Here is a 25220-nt window from a genome sequence, read left to right as displayed (position 1 = left end):
GACGACTGCACCGTATTGAAGGATGGATGGATTGGCCATGCATCGGAGATCTTGGCAACAACCTCCTTCCCTCAGTAAGAGCATTGAAGATAGGTCGTGGCTGGGTCTTCCAGCATGACAAACGACCCGAAACACACAGCCAGGGCAACTAAGGATGGCTCCGTAAGAAGCATCTCAAGGTCCTGGAGTGGCCTAGCCAGTCTCCAGACCTGAACCCAATAGAAAATCTTTGGAGGGAGCTGAAAGTCCGTAATCCCAGCGACAGCCCCGAAACCTGAAGGATCTGGAGAAGGTCTTTATGAGGAGTGGGCCAAAATCCCTGCTGCAGTGTGTGCAAACCTGGTCAAGAACTACAGAAACGTATATCTCTGTATGCAAACAAAGGTTTCTGTACCAAATATTAAATTCTGCTTTTCTGATGTATCAAATACTTATGTCATGCAATAAAATGCAAATTAATTACTTAAAAATCATTACAAGGTGATATTTTCTGGATTTTTGTTTTAGATTCCGTCTCTCACAGTTGAAGTGTACCTGTGATAAAAATTACAGACCTCTACATGCTTTGTAAGTAGGAAAACCTGCAAAATCGGCAGTGTATCAAATACTTGTTCTCCCCACTGTATATATTTTTAAACCTGCATATTTAGTTAATATTGCCTGCTAACATGAATTTATTTTAACTAGGGAAATTGTGTCACTTCTTGCACAGAACGCAAGAGCAGAATCAGGGTATGTGCAACAGTTTGGCCCGCCTGGCTCGCTGCGAACTGTGTGAAGACTATTTCTTCATAACAAAGACCGTAATTAATTTGCCAGAATTGTACATAATTATGACATAACATTGAAGGTTGTGCAATGTAACGGCAATATTTAGACTTAGGGATGCCACAAGTTAGATAAAATACGAAACAGTTCCGTATTTCACTGATAGAATAAACGTTTTGTTTTCGAAATGATAGTTTCCGGATTTGACCATATTAATGACCCAAGGCTCGTATTTCTGTGTGTTATTATAGTATAATTAAGTCTATGATTTGATAGAGCAGTCTGACTGAGCGGTGGTAGGCAGCAGCATGCTCGTAAGCACTCATTCAAACNTCATTCAAACAGCACTTTCCTGCGTTTGCCAGCAGCTCTTTACTGTGCTTCAAGCATTGCACTGTTTATGACTTCAAGCCTATCAACTCCCGAGATTAGGCTGGCAATACTAAATTACCTATTAGAACATCCAATAGTCAATACCACTGCTGGCTTGCTTCTGAAGCTAAGCAGGGTTGGTCCTGGTCAGTCCCTGGATGGGAGACCAGGTGCTGCTGGAAGTGGTGTTGGAGGGCCAGTAGGAGGCACTCTTTCCTCTGGTCTAAACAAAGATCCCAATGCCCCAGGGCAGTGATTGGGGACACTGCTCTGTGTAGGGTGCCGTCTTTCGGATGGGACGTTAAACGGGTGTCCTGACTCTCTGAGGTCATTAAAGATCCCATGGCACTTATCGTAAGAGTAGGGGTGTTAACCCCGGTGTCCTGGCTAAATTCCCAATCTGGCCCTCAACTATCACGGTCACCTAATAATCCCCAGTTTACAATTGGCTCATTCATCCCCCTCCTCTCCCCTGTAACTATTCCCCAGGTCGTTGCTGCAAATGAGAACGTGTTCTCAGTCAACTTACCTGGTAAAATAACGGTAAAATAAATAAAAATWAAAAAATTAAAAGGTATATGAAATACAAATGGTATAGAGAGAAATAGTCCTATAATAACTACAACCTAAAACTTTTTACCTGGGAATATTGAAGACTCATGTTAAAAGGAACCACCAGCTTTTATATGTTCTGAGCAAGGAACTTAAATGTTAGCTTTTTTAAATGGCAAATATTGCACTTTTACTTTCTTCTCCAACACTTTGGTTTTTCATTATTTAAACCAAATTGAACAGGTTTCATTATTTATTTGAGACAAAATTGATTTTATTGACGTATTATATTAAGTTAAAATAAGTTTATTCAGTATTGTTGTAATTGTCATGATTACAAATATATATTTAAAGATAAAATTTGCCGATTAATCGGTATCGGCTTTGTTTAGTCCTCCAATAATCGGTATCGGCGTTGAAAAATCATAATCGGTCGACCACTAGTTCAGACTCTGCTTGCAGATGTAAGAGAAGAAATCCGTACTGCCCTGCCCACTTCACTGTTGCTCCAAGCAGAGGAAACTGCAGTTCTGAAATACATCAAAAAGCGTGAAGACTTCTGCCTGAAGCCCATACAGGCCGCATTGTACATGTTAAACCCCAAGTATGCTGGCAAGAGCAGTGCAGAGATCAACAAGGACAATGGTGTCATCACTCCCGTGTCTCGCCACCTTGGCCTGGTTGAGGCAAGGTCATTGGAAGTCTGGTGAAGTACACTTCCAAGCAAAGGCTTTGGGATGGAGATGCAATATGGCAGTCGTGCCAACATATCTCATCAGCCACCTGGTGGAAGGGACTTTGTGGATCTGAGGCTCTTTCTCCTGTTGCCATCATCATCCTCCAAATCCCACCCACATCAGCCGCCTCAGAGCGCAACTGGTCCTTGTTTGGGAACACACACACCAAAGCACGCAACAGGCTGACCAATACAAGAGTTGAAAAATGTATGGCCATCTGGGCATATTTGAGGGTTTTTGAGCCTGACAAACAAGCAATCTTCAACAAGGTTGGAAAGTGACAGTGAAGATGAGGCCTCAGTCTGATGTTCAAGAGGTGGACATTGAGGAGGTCTAGGGAGAAGACATGGAAGCCTGAGAGGAAGACAACCAAAGCTTTAGTTTCTAGACTATCATTTTACAGATGTACAGTGGGGCAAAAAAGTATTTAGTCAGCCACCAATTGTGCAAGTTCTCCCACTTAAAAAGATGAGAGAGGCCTGTAATTTTCATCATAGGTACACTTCATCTATGACAGACAAAATGAGGAAAAAAAATCCAGAATATCCCATTGTAGGATTTTTAATGAATTTATTTGCAAATTATTAAAGTCAAAGAGCTCTGGATGAATCTGTACAGTTACCATTTTTTCTCTGTCTTTCCAACTATCTTTTTTTCATCCTTTCTGTTCTCCCATCTTCTCAGCGTACAGATGCTGTTCTTCCTTCAGACAAGCATGCATTACAACTTGGTTTATTTGCACAATTTCTCTCGTTCACTTTAGCTAGTAAATGTCCACACCAGAAATGGCTACTAGCTATACTTGTATAACTTCATGAGCTGGATTTGTCAGTCTTTGCAATTGGTTTGTTCTAGAGGTCGACCGATTAATCGGAATGGCTGATCAATTAGGGCCGATTTCAAGTTTTCATAACAATCGGAAATCGGTATTTTTGGACACCGATTATGGCTGATTACATTGCACTCCACGAGGAGACTGCGTGGCAGGCTGATTACCTGTTACGAGTGTGCAGCAAGGAGCCAAGGTAAGTTGCTAGCTAGCATTACACTTATCTTATAAAAAACAATCAATCTTAACATAATCACTAGTTAACTACACATGGTTGATGATATTACTAGATTATCTAGCTTGTCCAGCGTTGCATATAATCGATGCAGTGCCTGTTAATTTATCATCGAATCACAACCTACTTTGCCAAACGGGTGATGATTTAACAAGGGCATTTGCGGAAAAAAGCACTGTCGTTGCACCAGTGTACCTAACCATAAACATCAATGCCTTTCTTAAAATCAATACACAAGTATATATTTTTAAACCTGCATATTTAGTTAATATTGCCTGCTAAAATGAATTAATTTTAACTAGGGAAATTGCGTCACTTCTCTTGCGTTCTGTGGAAGCAGAGTCAGGGTATGTGCAGCAGTTTGGGCTGCCTGGCTCGTTGCGAACTGTGTGAAGACRATTTCTTCATAACAAAGATCGTAATTAATTTGCCAGAATTGTACATAATTATGACATAACATTGATGGTTGTGCAATGTAACAGCAATATTTAGACTTAGGGATGCCACAAGTTAGATAAAATACGGAACGGATCCGTATTTCACTGAAAGAATAAACGTTTTGTTTTCGAAATGATAGTTTCCGGATTTGACCATATTAATGAACCAAGGCTCGTATTTCCGTGTGTTATTATAGTATAATTAAGTCTATGATTTGATAGAGCAGTCTGACTGAGCGGTGGTAGGCAGCAGCATGCTCGTAAGCACTCATTCAAACAGCACTTTCCTGCATTTGCCAGCAGCTCTTCGCTGTGCTTCAAGATTGCGCTGTTTATGACTTCAAGCCTATCAACTCCCGAGATTAGGCTGGCAATACTAGTACATATAAGAACATCCAATAGTCAAAGGATATGAAATACAAATGGTGTAGAGAGAAATAGTCCTGTAATTCCTATTATAACTACAACCTAAAACTTCTTACCTGGGAATATTGAAGACTCATGTVAAAAGGAACCACCAGCTTTCATATGTTCTCATGTTCTGAGCAAGGAACTTAAATGTTAGCTTTTTCACATGACAAATATTGCACTTTTACTTTCTTCWCCAACACTTTGTTTTTGCATTATTTAAACCAAATTGAACATGTTTCATTATTTATTTGAGACTAAATTGACTTTATTGATGTATTATATCAGGTTAAAATAAAAGTGTTCATTCAGTATTGTTGTAATTGTCATTATTACAAATATATATATCAAATTAAATTAAAATAGGACGAATAATCGGCATCGGCTTTTTTGGGTCCTCCAATAATCGGTATCGGCGTTGAAAAATCATTCGGTCGACCTCTAGTTTGTTCATTTGCGCTCGTTAGCATTTAGCTAAAAGCGTCCATGAGAATTTGCCATTACTTGTGCTAATTTTGTTGGAAATCTGGTAATAGACTGCCAATGGGCCTTTTGAGCCCCTTCTGTGCTATACCAGTTATACCGTAAATCCCGGGATGGCAGAATAACGGTATGAAAATCTCGATTCTGCCCAAGAATAATAGATAGGTGGCAAGGGATGGGAATAGGTTTAGAATAGGCTAATACTTACTTTTGGAGGGATTTTGTCTGGACCGTACAGGGCCTTTATATCCTTTACGATCAGATTCAAATCCTGTGAAATCATCTTCCTGAAAGGCAAGGTCAGATTATTAACTTTGGACACCCAACATTCTTTTCCGACTGTTTCACAATTTTTCATAACCTCACAACAGTTTGATAACGAATATGTATTTGAAATTGATGAATAGTAGTTTACATGCAACAATTAGGCCTAAAAGCTTTGAGAACAGTGACAATAACCTAAAACACATACGCCTGAACACAACTAGGCCTATGCAATAGATAGCTAGTACTGGTACTGTTGACTACAAAATATTTTTTTTATATCCCAACCTTGAGGGAGAACAGTAGCATGGCAATCAAAAAATATTTAAAATTAGATTGTGTAATGTCATGTAGTGAGTAGATAATTCCCTGGTAATGGAATTACGCTGAGCCTCCTATTTTTTTTTTTACATTCAATATATTCTAAACAAAAAACATTGATTTCAATGTAGAACAAACCATACAACTCTATGCACAAGGACTACTTTGAACAATTTATACAGAAAATTTWACGAAAATAGATTTACTGGAAGAACTGTGCAGATGCTAAATTTGGTAACAGTAAAATCTCTCTGTTTATGCAACTGCATTTCCCAAAAACTTCAAAGATGTTTGCAGAAAGAATGGAGTGTCAGCTATGACATGACACCTTGACTTTGAAAATCTATTTTGATTATTGAATACACTATGTGAAGTGAATTTACAACCGGTAATAATAACTATGATAGCAGAATTACCTAATCAGTCCCTGATCTGTACTACACAAATGCATAATTATGGATATGAATGTCACTCTTCATGGTGTCCTGAATTAGGTACACAAAGGTAAAAATATGCAATATCATACTTTGCATATATGGGTATTATTCTACACACTGGCCATTATTCTCATGATCTCATGACCAAATTTGGTTGGTCCGGATGAAATCTGAACCAATCATAGACTTCTATGTAGGGTACAGTACAGCACAGTTCAGTACTAGGGATGCAAATTTCAATTAATTTTGCTGCCGACTAACTGACTATCATTACCCGGTCAATAAAACAGCTACATTTTTCCAAACGGTAAAATGGCGTGATCAACCAAAAATACTATACATGGAAAAGGAGCCACCATTTTTCATTAGGAGCTTACATGCAAACATTCAACATTAGCAAGCCTATTGTCTTACAGTCAAAAGGCTATAGCCTATTATGGAACATGCAACGCTTGTAATGAAGCAGGAAATAAAATGTAATTTTCAAACATTGGCCAAAATGCATTATGAGGAAAACACAGTTCTAAAACAGTGCACCTAATGCGAGTGGTTTCATGTGTGATAGATATAAACATTTCTGTCACACAAAAAGATGGGAAATCTAACAGCAACAATTAGGATGAGTTGCTAATATGACTAGGATTGTGCCTTTGGTTTCTAGACAACAAAAGAAAGTTGATACGAAAACCAATAGAACAGTAGCAAAATTAAAGTTAATGGCATAAGAAAGTTTATATAAAATAATTTCCTCCGTTTTTATGGGCTACCTTGAAGCAAAGTAAGACATGCCTCATTTGAAGTCAAGTAAAACTTTCAGGTTTCAAACAATTATACTGCCTAAAGCTCATGCTGCAGTGGTGGGTGACGCACTGCTAGCCTGACTATGGTTTACTTTAGCATATGTACTCGAATGGGGAATGGGAGGCGAGCTTAAATTATGAGTTAAGATTGAGAAATAAAAAGTTATATATAAAAGCACGTTTCACACCAGTACCATCTTTTGAGGAGCTGCTCTCCGACAGGTGATAGGCTATTCTCTGTATGCTGTGTGCGTGTGACAGATAAGATACATGACAGCCAACGGAAATACACATGGCCAATTTAATTCCCCTAAATTATGAAAAATTAACCTATAGACTGATAAGCATGAGCGGTCAAATGTATTTTCGGCTGCTAACCAATTAACGGTTAACTGTTAAGATCCCTATTCAGTACAGTAGACTACTGTACCAAACTTTACTGTACCAGGGGTCACGTTAGAGTTCAGAAATCAAAATCTGCATTTTAAACCATCTCCCATGCGTTTTATGTTGAAAGACAGTTTTTTTTTTTTTTTTAATAGAGTGATCAGGGGCATGCAACTATAGTTCTTCTTTACATTAGTGCATCACATTCAGCAGAATATAGCTTCATTTTCATTAGATGACAACAGAAGTGCAACACTATTTGGTAGCAGCCATACGAGTAAATTAGCTTAAAATGAAAAAAGGCATTTTTGCAAAAAAGATGCATGGCTATCATACACTGCTCAAAAAAATAAGGGAACACTAAAATAACCATCCTAGATCTGAATGAATGAAACATTCTTATTAGATACATTTTCTTTACATAGTTGAATGTGCTGACTACAAAATCACACAAAAATTATCAATGGAAATCAAATTTATCAACCCAAGGAGGTCTGGATTTGGAGTCACACTCAAAATTAAAGTGGAAAACCACACTACAGGCTGATCCAACTTTGATGTAATGTCCTTAAAACAAGTCAAAATGAGGCTCAGTAGTGGTGTGTGGCCTCCAAGTGCCTGTATGACCTCCTACAACGCCTGGGCATGTTCCTGATGAGGTGGCGGATGGTCTCCTGGGGATCTCCTCCCAGACCTGGACTAAAGCATCCGCCAACTCTGGACAGTCTGTGGTGCAACGTGGCGGTGGTGGATGGAGCGAGACATGTTGTCCCAGATGTGCTCAATTGGATTCAGGTCTGGGAACAGGCGGCCAGTCCATAGCATCAATGCCTTCTCTTGCAGAAACTGCTGACACACTCCAGCCACATGGAGGTCTAGCATTGTCTTGCATTAGAAAGAACCAGGGCCAAACGCCACCAGCATATGGTCTCACAAGGGGTCTGAGGATCTCATCTCGGTACCTAATGGCAGTCAGGCTACCTCTGGCGAGCACATGGAGGGCTGTGCGGCCCCCAAAGAAATGCCACCCCACACCTGACTGGACCCACCGCCAAACTGGTTCATGCTGGAGGATGTTGCAGCAGCAGAACGTTGGACCACGGCGTCTCCAGACTCTGTCACGTCTGTCACATGTGCGAGTGTAACCTGCTTCATCTGTGAAGAGCACAGGGCGCCAGTGCGAATTGCCAATCTTGGTGTTCTCTGGCAAATGCCAAATGTCCTGCACGGTGTTGGGCTGTAAGCACAACCCCCACCTGTGGACGTCGGCCCTCATACCACCTCATGGAGTCTGTTTCTGACCGTTTGAGCAGACACATGACATTTGTGGCCTGCTGGAGGTTATTTTGCAGGGCTCTGCAGTGCTCCTCCTAATCCTCCTTGCACAAAGGCGGAGGTAGCGGTCCTGCTGCTGGGTTGTTGCCTCCTACGGCCTCCTCCACGTCTCCTGATGCACTGCCTGTCTCCTGGTAGCGCCCCATGCTCTGGACACTACGCTGACAGACACAGCAAACCTTCTTGCCACAGTTCGCATTGATGTGCCCATCCTGGATGAGCTGCACTACCTGAGCCACTTGTGTGGTTGTAGACTCCGTCTCATGCTACCACTAGAGTGAAAGCACCGCCAGCATTCAAAAGTGACCACAACATCGCCAGGAAGCATAGGAACTGAGAAGTGGTCTGTGGTCACCACCTGCAGAACCACTCCTTATTGGGGGTGTCTTGCTAATTGCCTATAATTTCCACCTTTTGTCTATTCCATTTGCCACAACAGCATGTGAAATGTATTGTCAATCAGTGTTGCTTCCTAAGTGGACAGTTTGATTTCACAGAAATGTGATTGACTTGGAGTTACATTGTGTTGTTTAAGTGTTCCCTTTATTTTTTTGAGCAGTGTATTTCTATTGTTCATCATAGAAAGAGCGCAGCGCAGCCAGCTACATTTCCTAAGGTGTTGCTTGAAGTTAATCTTGCATTTTACCGGAGAAAAGTAGGCTACACCGAGAAAAATGGAGAAGTCCAACTGAAGCACAAAAAATGTCTGATGCTGAGCAGAAATTACTATAAGAAGCATTTTAGATCTGTGCTTACAACACGCAGCAAGATACAGTATAATGACAAAGCAAAAACAGGTTTAGACATTTTTGCAAATGTATTAAAAATAAACTGAAATCTCACATTTACATAAGTATTCAGACCCTTTACTCAGTACTTTGTTGAAGCATATTTCAGGTCTCTCCAGAGATGTTCGATCGGGTTCAAGTCCGGGATCTGGCTGGGCCACACAAGGACATTCAGAGACTTGTCCCGAAGCCACTCCTGTGTTGTCTAGCCTAGTGGTTAGCGCATTGGGACAGTAACCGAAAGGTTGCTGGATCGAATCCCTGAGCTGGCAAGGTAAAAATCTGTTGTTCTGCCCCTGAGCAAGACAGTTAACACACTGTTCCCTGGGCGCCGAAGACGTGGATGTCGATAAAGCCAGCCCAAGAGAGGTAGAGTTAAATGCAGAAGATACATTTCAGTTGGAGGCATTTAGTTGTACAACTGACTAGGTATCCACCTTTCCCTTTCTTGGGTGTGTGCTTAGGGTCATTGTCCTGTTGGAAGGTGAACCTTCACCCCAGTCTGAGGTCCTGATCGCTCCGGAGCAGGCTTTCATCAAGGATATCTCTGTACTTTGCTCCGTTCATCTTTGCCTCGATCCTGACTAGGCTTTCAGTTCCTGCCGCTGAAAGAAAAACATCCCCACAGCATGCTGCTGCCACCAACAAGCTTCCCTGTAGAGATGGTGCCAGGATTCCTCCAGACGTGACTCTTGGCATTCGGGCCAAAGAGTTCAATCTTGTTTCTCATGGTCAGAGAGTTCTTTAGGTGCCTTTTGGCAAACTCAAAGCGGGCTGTCATGTGCCTTTTACTGAGGTGTGGCCTCCATCTGGACACTCTACCATAAAGGCCTGATTGGTGGAGCTCTGTCAAGGAACTTTGGAGCTCTGTCAATCAGAGTGACCATCGGGTTCTTGATAGCCTCCCTGTCCAAGGCCCTTCTCCCCTGATTGTTCAGTTTGGCCGGGCGGCCAGCTCTAAGAGTCTTGGGGATTCCGAACTCCTTCCATTTAAGAATGATGGAGGCCACTGTGTTCTTGGGTACTTTCAATGCTGCAGAAATGTTTTGGTACCCTTCCCCAGATCTGTGCCTGGACACACACAATCCTGTCTCGGAGCTCTACGGACAATTCCTTGCTCTGACAAGCACTGCCAACTGTGGGACCTTACATAGACAGGTGTGTGCCTTTCCAAATAATGTTCAATCAATTTACCACAGGTGGACTCCAATCAGGTTGTAGAAACATCTCAAGGATGATCAATGGAAATGGGATGCACCTGCGCTCAATTTCGAGACTCATAGTAAAGGGTCTGAATACTTACATAAATAAGGTATCTGTTTTTATTTATTTTTTATAAATTTGCTATAATTTCTAAAAACCTGTTTCGCTTTGTCATTATGGGGTATTGTTTGTAGATTGATGAGAACAATGTTTTTTTTTATCCATTTCAGAATAAGGCTGGATACGTTCCGAGTACACTAACAGTATGCCAAATGGGAGGGAGGACAGTGGCCGGTGATTCAACAGTGGTTTGTGACTACTATGATTTCCCATTGTTGACAATTGCAGTAATTCCATTAATGATTACTTAATAATTGATAAACAAATATGGGTTATCGGTAAAAACATGAACTAATTGGTAGGTCTACATTTACTTTTTACTTCTGTGAACTTTCGTTATCCTCCCTCCATCTGAGGGATAGAAATGTATCTTAGACGTGGGATTTTGGTAACGGAATTACAAGACACAAGGAAAAGTTTCTAGAACTTAAAGGCATTTCATTTCTCTAAAACAAAATATAAATTGCTTATATTAGTTGGCAGGGGGTCTTTACTTCAACATTGTGTTTTGATGTATTTCTAATACCTTTTATGACTTCCTGGTAGATATTTTTAAAGACCCTTTCCCATCTATTTTGCCAGAAATCAATGCCAATTATTWWTTTTTTTAACGTTTTTTTCTTATGCATCTGTTCCTTCATTTACCAAAAATAGACTTAGCTTTCATTTGACACCCAATCTGATAGGRGCCTACGAACTTCACGTTGGTGCTCATGGGTCCTTTTACATGGAAATTACCAAGTATAGTGTAATAGGTTACTGCCTTCTTGGAATAGGTCTCCCATGTCAAATGTTTACCATCACTTGGATGACCGGTTATCGTGCTAGTCTTGAGCACCAAACTACACCATTACAAACCCAACACAAGTGCACTGGACAAGCCATTACATCAACTAGTTAAGTTAATCATTAAAAAAAACAGTCCAAGCACATCCTTCAAATTCTCTTCTCCTCCAGGTAATGCAGTTTTGTTCATGGATGGCYAGGCATTAGCAAGAAACCAGCAGCAATTTACCCAGTCATGCCTGGGAACTGGGGAGGGGTTGGGCCTCTAACTACATCTGTACATGCCTGCTAATATGCAAATAAAGTCGATAATGTGGCAGCAGCATTGTCAGATTTGAAGTCAGATTATTATTAACAGATTATTAACATATGAATACTTAACATCATTAGGTAGGCCTAGGTCATTTATGTCAAATTGAAATATCTAATATGCTTGGTGGTCCTCTCTCGCTTGTAATGAAATAGAAAATGGACTGCAATAGCAGGCCAAGTAACGTTTACATCTCACATCATGGCAAATTTACCCACTACCGGGTTTCGTTATCATAGTTTTCCCTCCAATGACTTCTCCAACAAGCTAGTTACATTAGCAAGCGTTGCATTAATTGACTCAGTGACTGCGACAAAAACTGACCTGGGTGATACTCTGCAAACCATGTTTTTGAAAGGAACGTGAAATTATCCCCATAAACGGTAGTTAGCTAGATATCATTGACAGTAGGTATCTGACGTAGCCCCTCCCCCTCTTGAATTCATAGAACCATTTATGTAGCTACGTTCGTTACTCACTGCAGCAATAACAGGCATAAACCAGCTAAACACTAATTTAAGACAAATACCTGGCTAACTAGCGTGGGTGTAAGTTATTCGTGGTAAATCGTATGTCTAACTATCCGTAGAGCTCCAATGCAGACAAATATTACATTAGCCTTCCCCTTTGTTAGCTAGCTTTATTGACGAACATCTCATGAAGTCGCTCCTGCTAACGCTAGCTAACTAATGTTGACACTTAAAGCAAAGTATTATGAAACGGGGCTAACTCTACATGACATACACACAACTACACACCAACACAGGTAACCAAAATGACATGATAAAAGAAGCAAAAATATACTAACTCCAGCAGCGATTTGGGCTCTCACCTCTTCGCTCCCACTTGAGCTGTACCCAGCCTCCGCTAAGCTCTTGTGGTTCGACTCTATCCCAAGTAAGCGCAAGTGAGACTGGTCCTCGTTTAACGATAGTACCAGGCTTGTGGGCCTTGGGCCTCCAGCATTAGTCACATCGTCAGCTTCTGCCCCTGATCGGTCGAGTTGCCAACGCTTCTCAGAACGCAAGCGGCTGTGAGACGACCAAGGCCGACCAGGGAAGCGACCTCGGGGTGCAGCAGTACCAACTTGGCCTCCTATGGCAGCCGCGGTTGCTGATCCGCATCCCGCTGCCGCCATCATAGCTTCAAAAACAACACCGATATCAACTTGAGGTGAGACAAGAGGGAAGGCGCGAGATAGGGAGGGGGGACCCCGCAAGGCTGCCGGGAAATGAAGTAAGTCCAAGAAAAGCTTCACAGGGTAACTTGCAAATCTTTATATAAATGATGATTGGAATTTATAGGAGTGGTGTGTGCAATTCAATATGTAATGCAAATAATAAACCCATTTGATATTAAACAAAGGACACATTGCTCGATCATCGTTTGATTCCAGCCATTACGATTATTGATAATTAACTACAAGGCCCAGCTTCCCTCCATGCAAAAAAAATACACATTTTGTGAATGGCCATCTACCGCTGTACCAAGATGTTTAGGCTTGTCCCCATTCCTCAGTGGCCGAGCGGCATGTCCTCGTCTTCTGATATGATCATACTGAATGAACCACTGTACTTTATGTGCACGCTCCTTACATGAGAGAGAGTCAATGCACTTAAACTAAACATAATTTGAAAAGAAGAGAGTCAATGCACCTGAGTCAAGCTCGAAACATAGTTTGAAAAGAAGAATTGAAAACATTCACAAGTCTAGGCCTATATTTTTTGCATTGATAAGAGAATAATTGTGGCTGTATATTGTAGTAAACTTCATTGATGGAAAATATTCACAGAATAAGACAGGCAGGTTAAGAGTAATTTTGCAACTGCAAGGCACATATTTTGCATATCTTTTGCATGGCAATTCAGATAATCTGCACTGTCAGAAATCATGGGTGATTTACTACAAGCAAAAGTGAATTACACTGTTGAAATATATTTTAATTTAATTGCCAAAACATACGTTATTATTTACGCTATCTGAACTACATTACCCACAATGAACTGGCGGGGGGGGCAGCATGGATGTCACATCCCCCTCTATAGAAAACTGGAGCAGGAAGCGGAAAGGAACGAGTTGAAATGCTCTTTTGTGTTGATGTTTTGAGCTGTTTAACGTTAATTTGTCAAGCAATTCAGAGCTATTTGACATATATTTAATTAAAGATTACAGGTAAAAGCCTCGGAAAATAGTATTAATGCTGTCTTTTCTGTAATAGTGGTTCCTATAGAGGACAATTGCTGTTAACATTGTAGCATATATTGTTAGCCATCCAGCACGCASTATTTTCGACTGCTTTTTCGAAACTTAGCTACTAGCCTACACATTTCCCCTTAAAATATTTCAATAGTTCGCAAAATTGGTGTTTATATATGTTATTTTATCGTGTAATCTGGGAAGATAGCCAGGCAAAAGTTGGGTGGAAACACAAGACTTGTTCCACTGTTATCAATAGGGGGCACCCTCATTTTACAGACGGGCAGTTCAATGAAGCCGAAATGTGCCAGTCTAGATCTTCAAAAGACCCTCTCACTTTTATACTCTTCCTTCGTACTTCAAGGTCTCTTTGAAAAGCTGTCAATACGAAGGGGGAAATAACAGGAAATCGACATGAACCTAGAGCGCCTTCCCAATGAGGAGAAACTCACCCTCTGCAGGAAATACTATTTAGGTAAGTTGGTAAGTGAACTACCAAGTGTTGTTGTGCTCTAATTATAAGCCACGTGAAATCCCCTGGCATGGTTCAAAGATAAAAACATTACATGAACTACCCAATGTTAGTGTTGTGAATTGATGTTTTCACAACGTTGTGTGTATGTGTATACACACACACACAGTTGAAGTCGGAAGTTTACGTACACTTAAGTTGGAGTCATTAAAAATCATTTTTCAACCAGTCCAAAACCACAAACTATAGTTTTAGTAAGTCGTTTAGGACATCTACTTTGCATGACACAAGTAATTTTTCAAACAATTGTTTACAGACAGATTTCACTTATAATTCACTGTATCACAATTCCAGTGGGTCAGAAGTTTACATACACTAAGTTGACTCTGCCTATAAACAGTTTGGAAAYTTCCAGAAAAGGACGTCATGGCTTTAGAAGCTTCTAGGCTAATTGACATKATTTGAGTCAATTGGACGTGTACCTGTGGATGAAGTCGGAAGTTTACATACACCTTAGCCAAATACATTTAAACTCAGTTTTCACAATTCCTGACATTTAATCCTAGTAAACATTCCCTGTAATTAGGTCTGTTTTTTTTTTTTAGAATGTGAAATGTCAGAAAAATATTGATTTATTTCAGCTTTTATTTCTTTCATCACATTCACAGTGGGTCAGAAGTTTACATGCACTCAATTAGTATTTGGTAGCATTGCCTTTAAATTGTTTAATTTAGGTAAAATGTTTCAGGTAGCCTTCCACAAGCTTCTCACAATAAGTTGGGTGAATTTTGGCCTATTCCTCCTGACAGAGCTGGTGTAACTGAGTCAGGTTTGTAGGCATCCTTGCTCGCACATGCTTTTTCAGTTCTGCCCACAAATTTTCTATGGGATTGAGGTCAGGGCTTTGTGATGGCCACTCCAATACCTTGACTTTGTTGTCCTTAAGCCATTTTGACACCTTTGGATGTATGCTTGGGGTCATTGTCCATTTGGAAGACCCATTTGCTATCAAGCTTTAACTCCCTGACTGATGTCTTGAGATGTTGCTTCAATATATCCACCATTTTCTTACCTCATGATGCCATCTATTTTGTGAATTGCACCAGTACCTCCTGCAGCAAAGCAACCCCACAACATGATGCTGCCACCCCTGTGCTTCACGGTTGGGATGGTGTTCTTCGGCTTGCAAGCCTCCCCCTTTTTCTCCAAACATAACGATGGTCATTATGACCAAACAGTTCTTTTTTTGTCTCATCAGACCAGAGGACATTTCTCCAAAAAGTACAATCTTTGTCGCCATGTGCAGTTGTAAACCTTAGTCTGGCTTTTTATGGCAGTTTTGGAGCAGTGGCTTCTTCCTTGCTGAGCGGCCTTTCAGGTTATGTCGATATAGGACTCGTTTTACTGTGGATATAGATACTTTTGTACCTGTTTCCTCCAGCATCTTCACAAGGTCCTTTGCTGCTGTTTCTTTCTATTATATTTTTTTTTTATTTTTTTTCTATTTTTATTTTTTTCTTTGTTTCTGTGAGATAAGAAAGTAATTGATTTGCACCTTTCGAACCAAAGTACATTCATCTCTAGGAGACAGAATGCGTCGCCTTCCTGAGCGATATTTTATTTTATTTTTTTTAACCGTTATTTTACCAGTAAGTTGACTGAGAACACATTCTCATTTGCAGCAACGACCTGGGGAATAGTTACAGGGAGAGAGGGGGATGAAGAGCCAATTGTAAACTGGGGATGATTAGGTGACCGTGATGGTTGAGGGCCAGATTGGGAATTTAGCCAGGACACCCGGGGTTAACACCCCTACTCTTACGATAAGTGCCATGGGATCTTTAATGACCTCAGAGAGTCAGGACACCCGTTTAACGTCCCATCCGAAAGAACGGGCCACCTACACAGAGCAGTGTCCCCAATCACTGCCCTGGGGCATTGGGATCTTTGTTTAGACCAGAGGAAAGAGTGCCTCCTACTGGCCCTCCAACACCACTTCCAGCAGCACCTGGTCTCCCATCCAGGGACTGACCAGGACCAACCCTGCTTAGCTTCAGAAGCAAGCCAGCAGTGGTATGCAGGGTGGTATGCTGCTGGCAATATGACAGCTGCGTGGTCCCATGGTGTTTATACTTGTGTACTATTGTTTGTACAGATGAACGTGGTACCTTCAGGTGTTTGGACATTTCTCTCAATGGATGAACCAGACTTGTGGAGGTCMACAATTTTTTTTCTGGGTTTTGGCTGATTTCTTTTGATTTTCCCATGATGTCAAGCGAAGAGGCACTGAGTTTGAAGGTAGGCCTTAAAATACATCCACAGGTACACCTCCAATAGGCTAATTGACATCATGAGTCAATCAGAAGCTTCTAAAGCCATGATGATATAATCTGGAATTTTCCAAGCTGTTTAAAGGCACAGTCAATTTAGTGTATGTAAACTTCTGACCCACTGGAATTGTGATACAGTGAATTATAAGTGAAATAATCTGTCTGTAAACAATTGTTGGAAAAATTTCTCGTGTCATGCACAAAGTAGATGTTCTTGCCGACTTGCCAAAACTATAGTTGGTTAACAAGAAATTTGTGGAGTGAGTGGTTGACAAACAAGTTTTAATGACTCCAACCTAAGTGTATGTAAACTTCCGACTTCAAATGTATGTGTGTGTGCAGTAATACTGTAATGACTTTCTCTCTCTCTCAGGGGGATTTGCATTCCTTCCGTTCCTGTGGCTGGTGAATGTGGTGTGGTTTTTCAAAGAGGCRTTTGTAAAGCCAACATATACTGAACAACTCCAGATCAAAACATGTGAGTACACAGAGAAAGTTCTGTGAATTAATATAGCTAAAGATTCCTGTACAAATGATTAGTTGTCCAGGTTTGTTGTGGCTTATCCACATACTGGATAAATAATACATTTATGTTACAGATTGTGTGTCTTATGAGATGTAGGCCTATGATCCATGATGAGATAAGATGATCCAGCTAAAACAAAGTTGGCTTTGTATTAGTTTAACATTAGTGTCAGTATTGGTGAAAGAATGCAGTTTCTATGCAAACATGACTACAATAAATTACATCCCTCTTTCAGATGTAAAGCGTTCAGGGCTGGGGTTGCTACTGTGGGTTGCAGTACTCACCACATGGATAACCATATTCCAACACTTCAGAGCAGAATGGGGTGAGGTGGGCGACTACCTCTCCTTCACCATTCCACTTGGCATTCCCTGAGACAGACAAGGCGGGGAAACAAGAACGCTTCCTACTGTATAAAACTTGACCATGACAGAATTAATAGACAAATCTAACAGGTTGAAATAGTTAAATGTGTAGTTGATCTCAATGGATAATCATAGTAATTTTTTCTGGGCTTTAATGAGTGGGAAGATTCCTGTGAACACTGCACCTCCTCCCCAAATTGTGTCTAGTGTGTGGATTTCTCAACACGTTTGAGTACATTTGGAAGGTTAAACAGGCGAATGGTATGTATGACAAAAATAAATGGCAAATTCATAAACTTTCTAAATTAAATGGAAGTGTATGCTTTTTTTATTTGCTGTAATAAAGTTTTGAACTTATATGCTAGATCGTGGTCTAGTGTGCATTTCATTAGACATTTGGCTCRTATGGATAATATGAATGGTATGAGTATAGCTTTGGATAACAATATCCAATTGGCTTTGTGTTTAGTAAGTCAGTATTTGTGTAACACTGCTCACGATAACAACATACTTATTCCAGATAATTTATTCATAGTCTCCTTTGTACTCTCACAGTGTAAACAATTCCGACAGTGATGAGATATTAGCCAGTAAAGTACTTTATGATTGCAGCATTATGATTAAGTCCTTAAATGAGGTCCGCCTTAGGCCAAGCTCTTATTATGAAACTCAATGCCTCTGTAGCAAATGTTACCCCCCCTCCCCTCTCTTCAGGATCATGGTTGATGCTGTTTTTAGGTACTCAGTCAAAGACTACTTCTATTACCAACCGACTCCATGGCAGGAAGGACACGTCATCCCACCAGCTCCAGTACTTAACACATGTCCATTGAGTCTGCCAAGGTTGTGTAAGTCACACAACTGTCTGCTCTAAATGGGGTCAAGAGGCAGTTGATGTAAACCCAAATCAGATGTGTGTGATGGATGGTCATAAGATACCCAATCGATGAGGTGCTAAGACCTGTGGCATACTGGAGGCTTATATGACATTGTTGTGCATGTGGTGTCAGTGTAATTGTAGAACATGATGTTCACCCTGCATGTCATATAAGGTCGTTTTAATACGCCCCCATTCTTCTCCAGAACAAAGTGGCTCAGGGAGACTGGCCAAAATTAGTCACGGATTTGTTCATCCCTCTCTTTGYGATTTCTATCTTTAGAAATGACAGAATTATAAAAATATTGAATCATTTTTTATTTTMAATAGAAAGATTTCCAAATAAGGCCAATGTGATTGAAGATTAGTGTGCTTAACACCTGCTTCACATTGATCAAAAGATCATTACATAAACAATGTAAAAGAAAATTCTGAAGTATGTAGACCTATAAAATAAATATTGTAACATCTTTAACATTCCAGTGTTTGGGAAAATATTTTTACATGGTGTGACATTGACAATGTTTGTGACCTTTTTCAACCTCTGTTTAATAAGCGGAGGTAGAAGATAAAAATTCCCATTCCCCAATTATTAACCCGGGATAAGCACAGTTTATGCAGTGTAGGCCTAATGAATAATCATTTTAAGCCTGTCAGAAAATGAAAGTGCAATATTTAATCACTTTTCAAGGAATATGTAACAGCAATTATTGAGCAGTCCAGTCCGTTATGCAGTGTATCACTAGAAGGAATCGTCTGAACTGTTGCCTGGCAGGACACTGTATTGAGATTACCGCTTTTGGCTGTGTTGAATGCCAATTGCCAAATCACCAAAAGGGGCTCCACCAGAGCTCTCAACAGGCGTCAAGGAAAACAACCATGATAGGTTAATTAAAAAGGTGCATGAGGTGGAAACATTCCTATTATCACACGTACACTGGCATGAGAATATTGTCACGTTTCCGTGGTAGTCGGAACTAGGAAACTCAAATTCCKGACTTGCTAACTGGTCGTGGTTACAGTATACAGTACACGTGCCGCATGCAATCAGTTAGCAAATCAGAAATTTACGAGTTTCCTAGTTCTGACTAGTACTTGAACGTGGCATATCACCCTTTACTGTCAGATGCTGTCTGGCACGGATGCACTGTTTGGGGGGTTCACCCCTATGATGTTATTTTTAAACAGACAACAGCAACAAACRCTGAGAAAGTGAAATTGTATAATGCATACAAATGATCTAAAATTAAATGAAAAAGCGATATGATTTTGAAGGAGGATTGTAACAGTTAAAAATGCTATATGATTTTAATGGAGAATATGGTAACAGGTCCTCGTATATAGGTTGATATGATAGGGAGGAGTGTTCCTTAAGGCAGGTCCCTATTCTATRGAAGCATTTGATCACAACTAAAACAAAATCATAATTCCCAGGGGGTCTGGTGGTGAATCAAAAGCAATCCAGGGTGCCCCACAGCGAAGTTCCCGCCTCATTATGTAACTCCTGCTATCATAAATACAGACCTTAACTGGCACTTCCACAATTTATGTCAGGGAAAAGGGCAGAGTCAGATACACGGACGCAGCAATCCATCCTATTGGCAGTCAGAACATAATACGATTTGCAGGCATCTCATAACGGTAAACYCTAATGACTCTGGGATTTTACACTGTGACCCTTCCCAGCAACAATTTGAAAGGTCTTTGAGGGTCAAGCGGATTTGGTATTATTTACTGCAATATTCCAGATTTGACAAGGGCTATAAAAACCATCGCTGTGGCCTTTACGAATCAAGCACTTTCTGAACCTCAGCAGTGAAGCAGCGGGTATATACACTGCTCAAAAAAATAAAGGGAACACTAAAATAACACATCCTAGATCTGAATGAATGAAATATTCTTATTAAATACTTTTTTCTTTACAAAGTTGAATGTGCTGACAACAAAATCACACAAAAATGATCAATGGAAATCAAATTTAGCAACCCATGGAGGTCTGGATTTGGAGTCACACTCAAAATTAAAGTGGAAAACCACACTACAGGCTGATCCAACTTTGATGTAATGTCCTTAAAACAAGTCAAATGAGGCTCAGTAGTGTGTGTGGCCTACAGTGCCTGTATGACCTCCCTACAACGCCTGGGCATGCTCCTGATGAGGTGGCGGATGGTCTCCTGAGGGATCTCCTCCCAGACCTGGACTAAAGCTCCGCCAACTCCTGGACAGTCTGTGGTGCAACTTGGCTTGGTGGATGGAGCGAGACATGATGTCCCAGATGTGCTCAATTGGATTCAGGTCTGGGGACGGGCGGGCCAGTCCATAGCATCAATGCCTTCCTCTTGCAGGAACTGCTGACACACTCAGCCACATGAGGTCTAGTATTGTCTTGCATTAGGAGGAACCCAGGGCAACCGCACCAGCATATGGTCTCACAAGGGGTCTGAGGATCTCATCTCGGTACCTAATGGCAGTCAGGCTACCTCTGGCGAGCACATGGAGGGCTGTGCGGCCCCCAAAGAAATGCCACCCACACCATGACTGACCACGCCAAACCGGTCATGCTGGAGGATGTTGCAGGCCGCAGAATTCTCCACGGCGTTCTCCAGACTCTGTCACGTCTCTACCATTGCTCGTTGAACCTGCTTTCTCTGTGAAGAGCACAGGGCGCCAGTGGCGAATTTGCCAATCTTGGTGTTCTCTGGCAAATGCCAAACGTCCTGCACGGTGTTGGGCTGTAAGCACAACCCCCACCTGTGGACGTCGGGCCCTCATACCACCCTCATGGAGTCTGTTTCTGACCGTTTGAGCAGACACATGCACATTTGTGGCCTGCTGGAGGTCATTTTGCAGGGCTCTGGCAGTGCTCTTCCTGCTCCTCCTTGCACAAAGGCGGAGGTAGCGTCCTGCTGCTGGGTTGTTGCCCTCCTACGGCCTCCTCCACGTCTCCTGATTACTGGCCTGTCTCCTGGTAGCGCCTCCATGCTCTGGACACTACGCTGACAGACACAGCAAACCTTCTTGCCACAGCTCGCATTGATGTGCCATCCTGGATGAGCTGCACTACATGAGCCACTTGTGTGGGTTGAAGACTCCGTCTCATGCTACCACTAGAGTGAAAGCACCGCCAGCATTCAAAAGTGACAAAACATCAGCCAGGAAGCATAAGGAACTGAGAAGTGGTCTGTGGTCACCACCTGCAGAACCATCCTTTATTGGGGTGTCTTGCTAATTGCCTATATTTCCACCTGTTGTCTATTCCATTTGCACAACAGCATGTGAAATTATTGTCAATCAGTGTTGCTTCCTAAGTGGACAGTTTGATTTCACAGAAGTGTGATTGACTTGGAGTTACATTGTGTTGTTTAAGTGTTCCCTTATTTTTTTTGAGAGTGTATATATATATTATGGTTGAATTTTTCTTTGTTCATTCTAACAACTTCTATTAGGCTAATATTTTCTCGAGTAGACCTACATTTATTGGACTATCATTTTTCCCATTTGCTATTTCTTCCTGTGGCCTAGATATTTGTAACATCATCGGCACATATGGGTGTGAAGGCTGTAGTAATCACTGGATATTCTATTTTGACCTCAGACGTGAAATGGACTTTGATCTGCCACCCACTTTGCCAACCAGTGGTATCTCATGGGAGAGGGTCCTCCGCTCTTCTTCCCAGGCTGAACAGGACATTCGGGCTGTCCTCATTCACGCCGTCGGAGCTGCTCACCCAGTGACGGAGCACACTGGCCTGCACGGTAGGTTTATTCCCGTTACACTGCATGCATGCAGTGCTCTATTTCTCACTGATCAACACAATTTCTGGATTCATTTTTCATGACTTTGTTCTGTATCAATGAGTTAGCCTTGATTAATTAATTTTGTGTTTTTACGTTCTATATTCTACTGACATTTTAATGAATGCCCATTTACGGCAGGTGCTCTTGCATTTTCTTATCGTTTGAACAGGATTCATATAGAAGTAGATTAAACCAGCAGTAATAGAGCGCAATAGTGTCATTTGAGTAGTACATACATTTGGGTATCTTCCCCTGTTGCCAGGTGTGTTGTGACCACAGTCAATTCACAGTTCAGGTTGATGTGAAACACTTCAACCCAGAGGAGCTGATGGTCAAAGTGACAGGAGACTTTGTGGAGGTCCAAGGGAAACACAAAGAGAAAAAAGTAAGCAACTACTGTGTTGCATGTATTATGCAAGAGTTGTTCTCTATTCATAATCACACTTCCATAGTTTGTGATGAAAGACTGATTAATATAGCCTGGTTACTATGCAGTCCGTTTCTGCTTCAACCAACCACTGACCAGACTGGAAACCAGACCACTTGTTAGCCTGAAAGGGAGCATTCCACTGACCGTGTTCACTATAAACATGTGTTTGCAGGATGGGTCAGGGCTGGTGACGAGACAGTTCAACCAGCGCTACAGGATTCCAGAGGGAGTGGACTCCTGGCTCTGGAGTCGGCTGTGTCCCTGAAGGCATCCTCATCATATCTGCCCTATGCTGCAGGGGGAGAACTCCACACACCGTCCCACTCAGAACCATGAGCATACACGCCCTAGGAACAAACACACACAATCCATAGGAACCAGTGTTGGGGAGTAGTAAACTACATGTAGTTCAACTAGTAATTAAACTACATTTTGCAGTAGCTTGGTGGCAGTTCAAATCTTGGTAGTATTTAGTAGTTAGCTACACTACATGGAAAAAAAAAAAGAAGTTACTACTGGAATTACACTACTTTTTTTGCAAATAGAAAATTAAATATGGGTGTAGTAAGCAATCATTTCCTTTCTTTTTCAGTATTACTCCCTTCTAGTTCTCACTTGAAACATAGTTGTTTAATATGCTAAATTACACATTCTGTTAACATCTTACTCCAGAGTGAACTGTCTTTGCAATTTGTAGTCTGACATTTCAAACTAATATGATAATTTATCACAAAGTAGTTTGATGTAGTGAACTCTTTTCAAATGAATTTTAGTAAAGAAAATAAAATGTAGTTAAAGGTAACTTTATTGTAGCTTAACTTCTTTCAGTGTGAAGTAATTGGTAGCTTGGTAAACTATGCACACACACACAAATACAGGCACACTCCTCCAGACATATCAAACACTCACCAAGGAACTGGTGCCTGCCTGTACCAAAACACCCATTAACTATGCCATCACACCATTAAAATTCCCTACTCTCTCTGAGGTTTGTACATATTAACAGGACAGATTCCTCATTTAAAAGCATCCCTCATCCAAAAAATCCTATTTAACTCAATCTTAAAATGTTTTTTATGGAACCATTCATTGTAAATATGATATAAAACCATTGAAAATGTTGATTTGTATTGTGTGGTGTGTCTAAGTCATGAGTAAATGTTTTAACACTCAGAGATTTAAGTATGTTCACAAAACCCAACAGTAAGGTTGTTGTATATTTTTCTAACTATTTATTGTAAGAGAATTAGTAAAAAATAAATGCACTATATATTTCTGTACAAAAAAAAATAAAAAATGCTGTTGAATAGATTGGTTGTTTCTGTTCCATGTGTGCGTGCACACCACCAGTGCTCACTCTTCCTGGAATTCATCCAACAGCGAGTCCACTCACTGAAAGAAAAAACATGTTTTTAGAGCATGTTCTATGGTTGCTTCAACACTTTGCATAGCCAAATATTCTATAACTCTAGGAATCAAATGGGTCTGCAATGTGAGAAAATAAAATGTAACATTTTACTCCAAAGACAAAAACCAGCATAACATCATGATTTAACTATACAGTGCATTCGGAATGTATTCAGACGCCTTGACTTTTTCCACATTTTGTTATGTTCAGCCTTATTCTAAAATGGATTAAATTGCCCCCCCCCCCTCACCTACACATACTCCATAATGACAAAGAAAATAGGTTTTTAGAAATGTTTGCAAAAAATTAAATAAAATCTCAGTCACATAAGTATTCAGATCCTTTACTCAGTACTTTGTTGAAGCACTTTTGGCAGCGATTAAAGCCTTGAGTCTTCTTGGGTATGACGCTGCAAGCTTGGCACACCTGTATTTGGGGAGTGTCTCTCATTCTTCTCTGCAGATCCTTTCAAACTCTGTCAGGCTGGATGAGGAGCGTCGCTGCACAGTTATTTTCAGGTCTTTCCCGAGATGTTCGAACAGGCTCAAGTCCGGGCTCTGGCTGGGCCACTCAAGGACATTCAGAGACTTGTCCTGAAGCCACTCCTGCATTGTCTTGGCTGTGTGCTTAGGGTCATTGTCTGGTTCTAAAAACCTGTTTTTGATTTGTCATTATGGGATAGTGTGTAGATTGATGAACATTTTTTATTTAATCCATTTTAGAATAAGGCTGTGCCTTCAGAAAGTATTCATACCCCTGGACGTATTCCACATTTTGTTGTTACAGCCTGAATTCACAATTGATAAAAAAATATATAAAAAAATCTCAACCATCTAGGTTTTTAGAACTTATTCCACATTTATTGAAAATGAAATATAGAAATTTGTAGAAGCACCTTTGACAGTGATTACAGCTGTGAATCTTTCTGGGTAAGTCTCTAATAGCTTTTCACACCTGGATTAGGTAACATTGGTCAATTATGCTTTTCAAAATGTTTCAAACTGTCAAATTGGTTGTTGATCATTGCGAGAAACRTTTTCAAGGCTTTCCATAGATCATCAAGTAGATTTAATTCAAAACTGTTACTCGGCCACTCAGGAACATTCACCGTCTTATTGGTAACCAACTCCAGTGTAGATTTAGCCTTGTGTTTTAGGTTACTGTCAGGTTAATTAATCTCCCAGTGTCTGGTGGAAAGCAACGGAACCAAGTTTTCGCCTGCTCCATTACGTTTTTTTTATCCTGA

General features: G+C 40.8%; 2 protein-coding genes and 1 pseudogene across 2 annotated transcripts in view; 2 read left to right on the top strand and 1 right to left on the bottom strand.

Moving 5' to 3' along the window:
* LOC111958933 (histone-lysine N-methyltransferase 2B) overlaps positions 1 to 12724 on the bottom strand; it is a 76077-nt gene extending 63353 nt beyond the window's left edge. Inside the window, exons 1-2 of the mRNA XM_070437496.1 lie at positions 12381 to 12724; positions 5030 to 5108 (exon numbers count right to left, since the gene is read on the bottom strand). Coding sequence (XP_070293597.1) covers positions 5030 to 5108; positions 12381 to 12713 — 412 coding nt within the window. The 5' untranslated portion in view covers positions 12714 to 12724. The remainder of the gene's footprint in view (positions 1 to 5029; positions 5109 to 12380) is intronic.
* Positions 12725 to 13605: 881 nt separating this feature from the next.
* Positions 13606 to 17825, top strand: psenen (presenilin enhancer, gamma-secretase subunit). The gene is made up of 4 exons (XM_023980368.2): positions 13606 to 13744; positions 14133 to 14243; positions 16944 to 17048; positions 17332 to 17825. The coding sequence occupies exons 2-4, from the start codon at positions 14183 to 14185 to the stop codon at positions 17469 to 17471; spliced, it is 306 nt and encodes a 101-aa protein (XP_023836136.1). The 5' UTR covers positions 13606 to 13744; positions 14133 to 14182; the 3' UTR covers positions 17472 to 17825.
* Positions 17826 to 21634: 3809 nt separating this feature from the next.
* On the top strand, positions 21635 to 22940 carry LOC139023694 (alpha-crystallin B chain-like; annotated as a pseudogene).
* Positions 22941 to 25220: the final 2280 nt, after the last annotated feature.

The sequence above is a fragment of the Salvelinus sp. IW2-2015 genome, linkage group LG35 (assembly GCF_002910315.2).
Source record: "Salvelinus sp. IW2-2015 linkage group LG35, ASM291031v2, whole genome shotgun sequence".
NCBI lineage: Eukaryota > Metazoa > Chordata > Actinopteri > Salmoniformes > Salmonidae > Salvelinus > Salvelinus sp. IW2-2015.
This window is presented reverse-complemented; position numbering and strand designations above follow the sequence as displayed.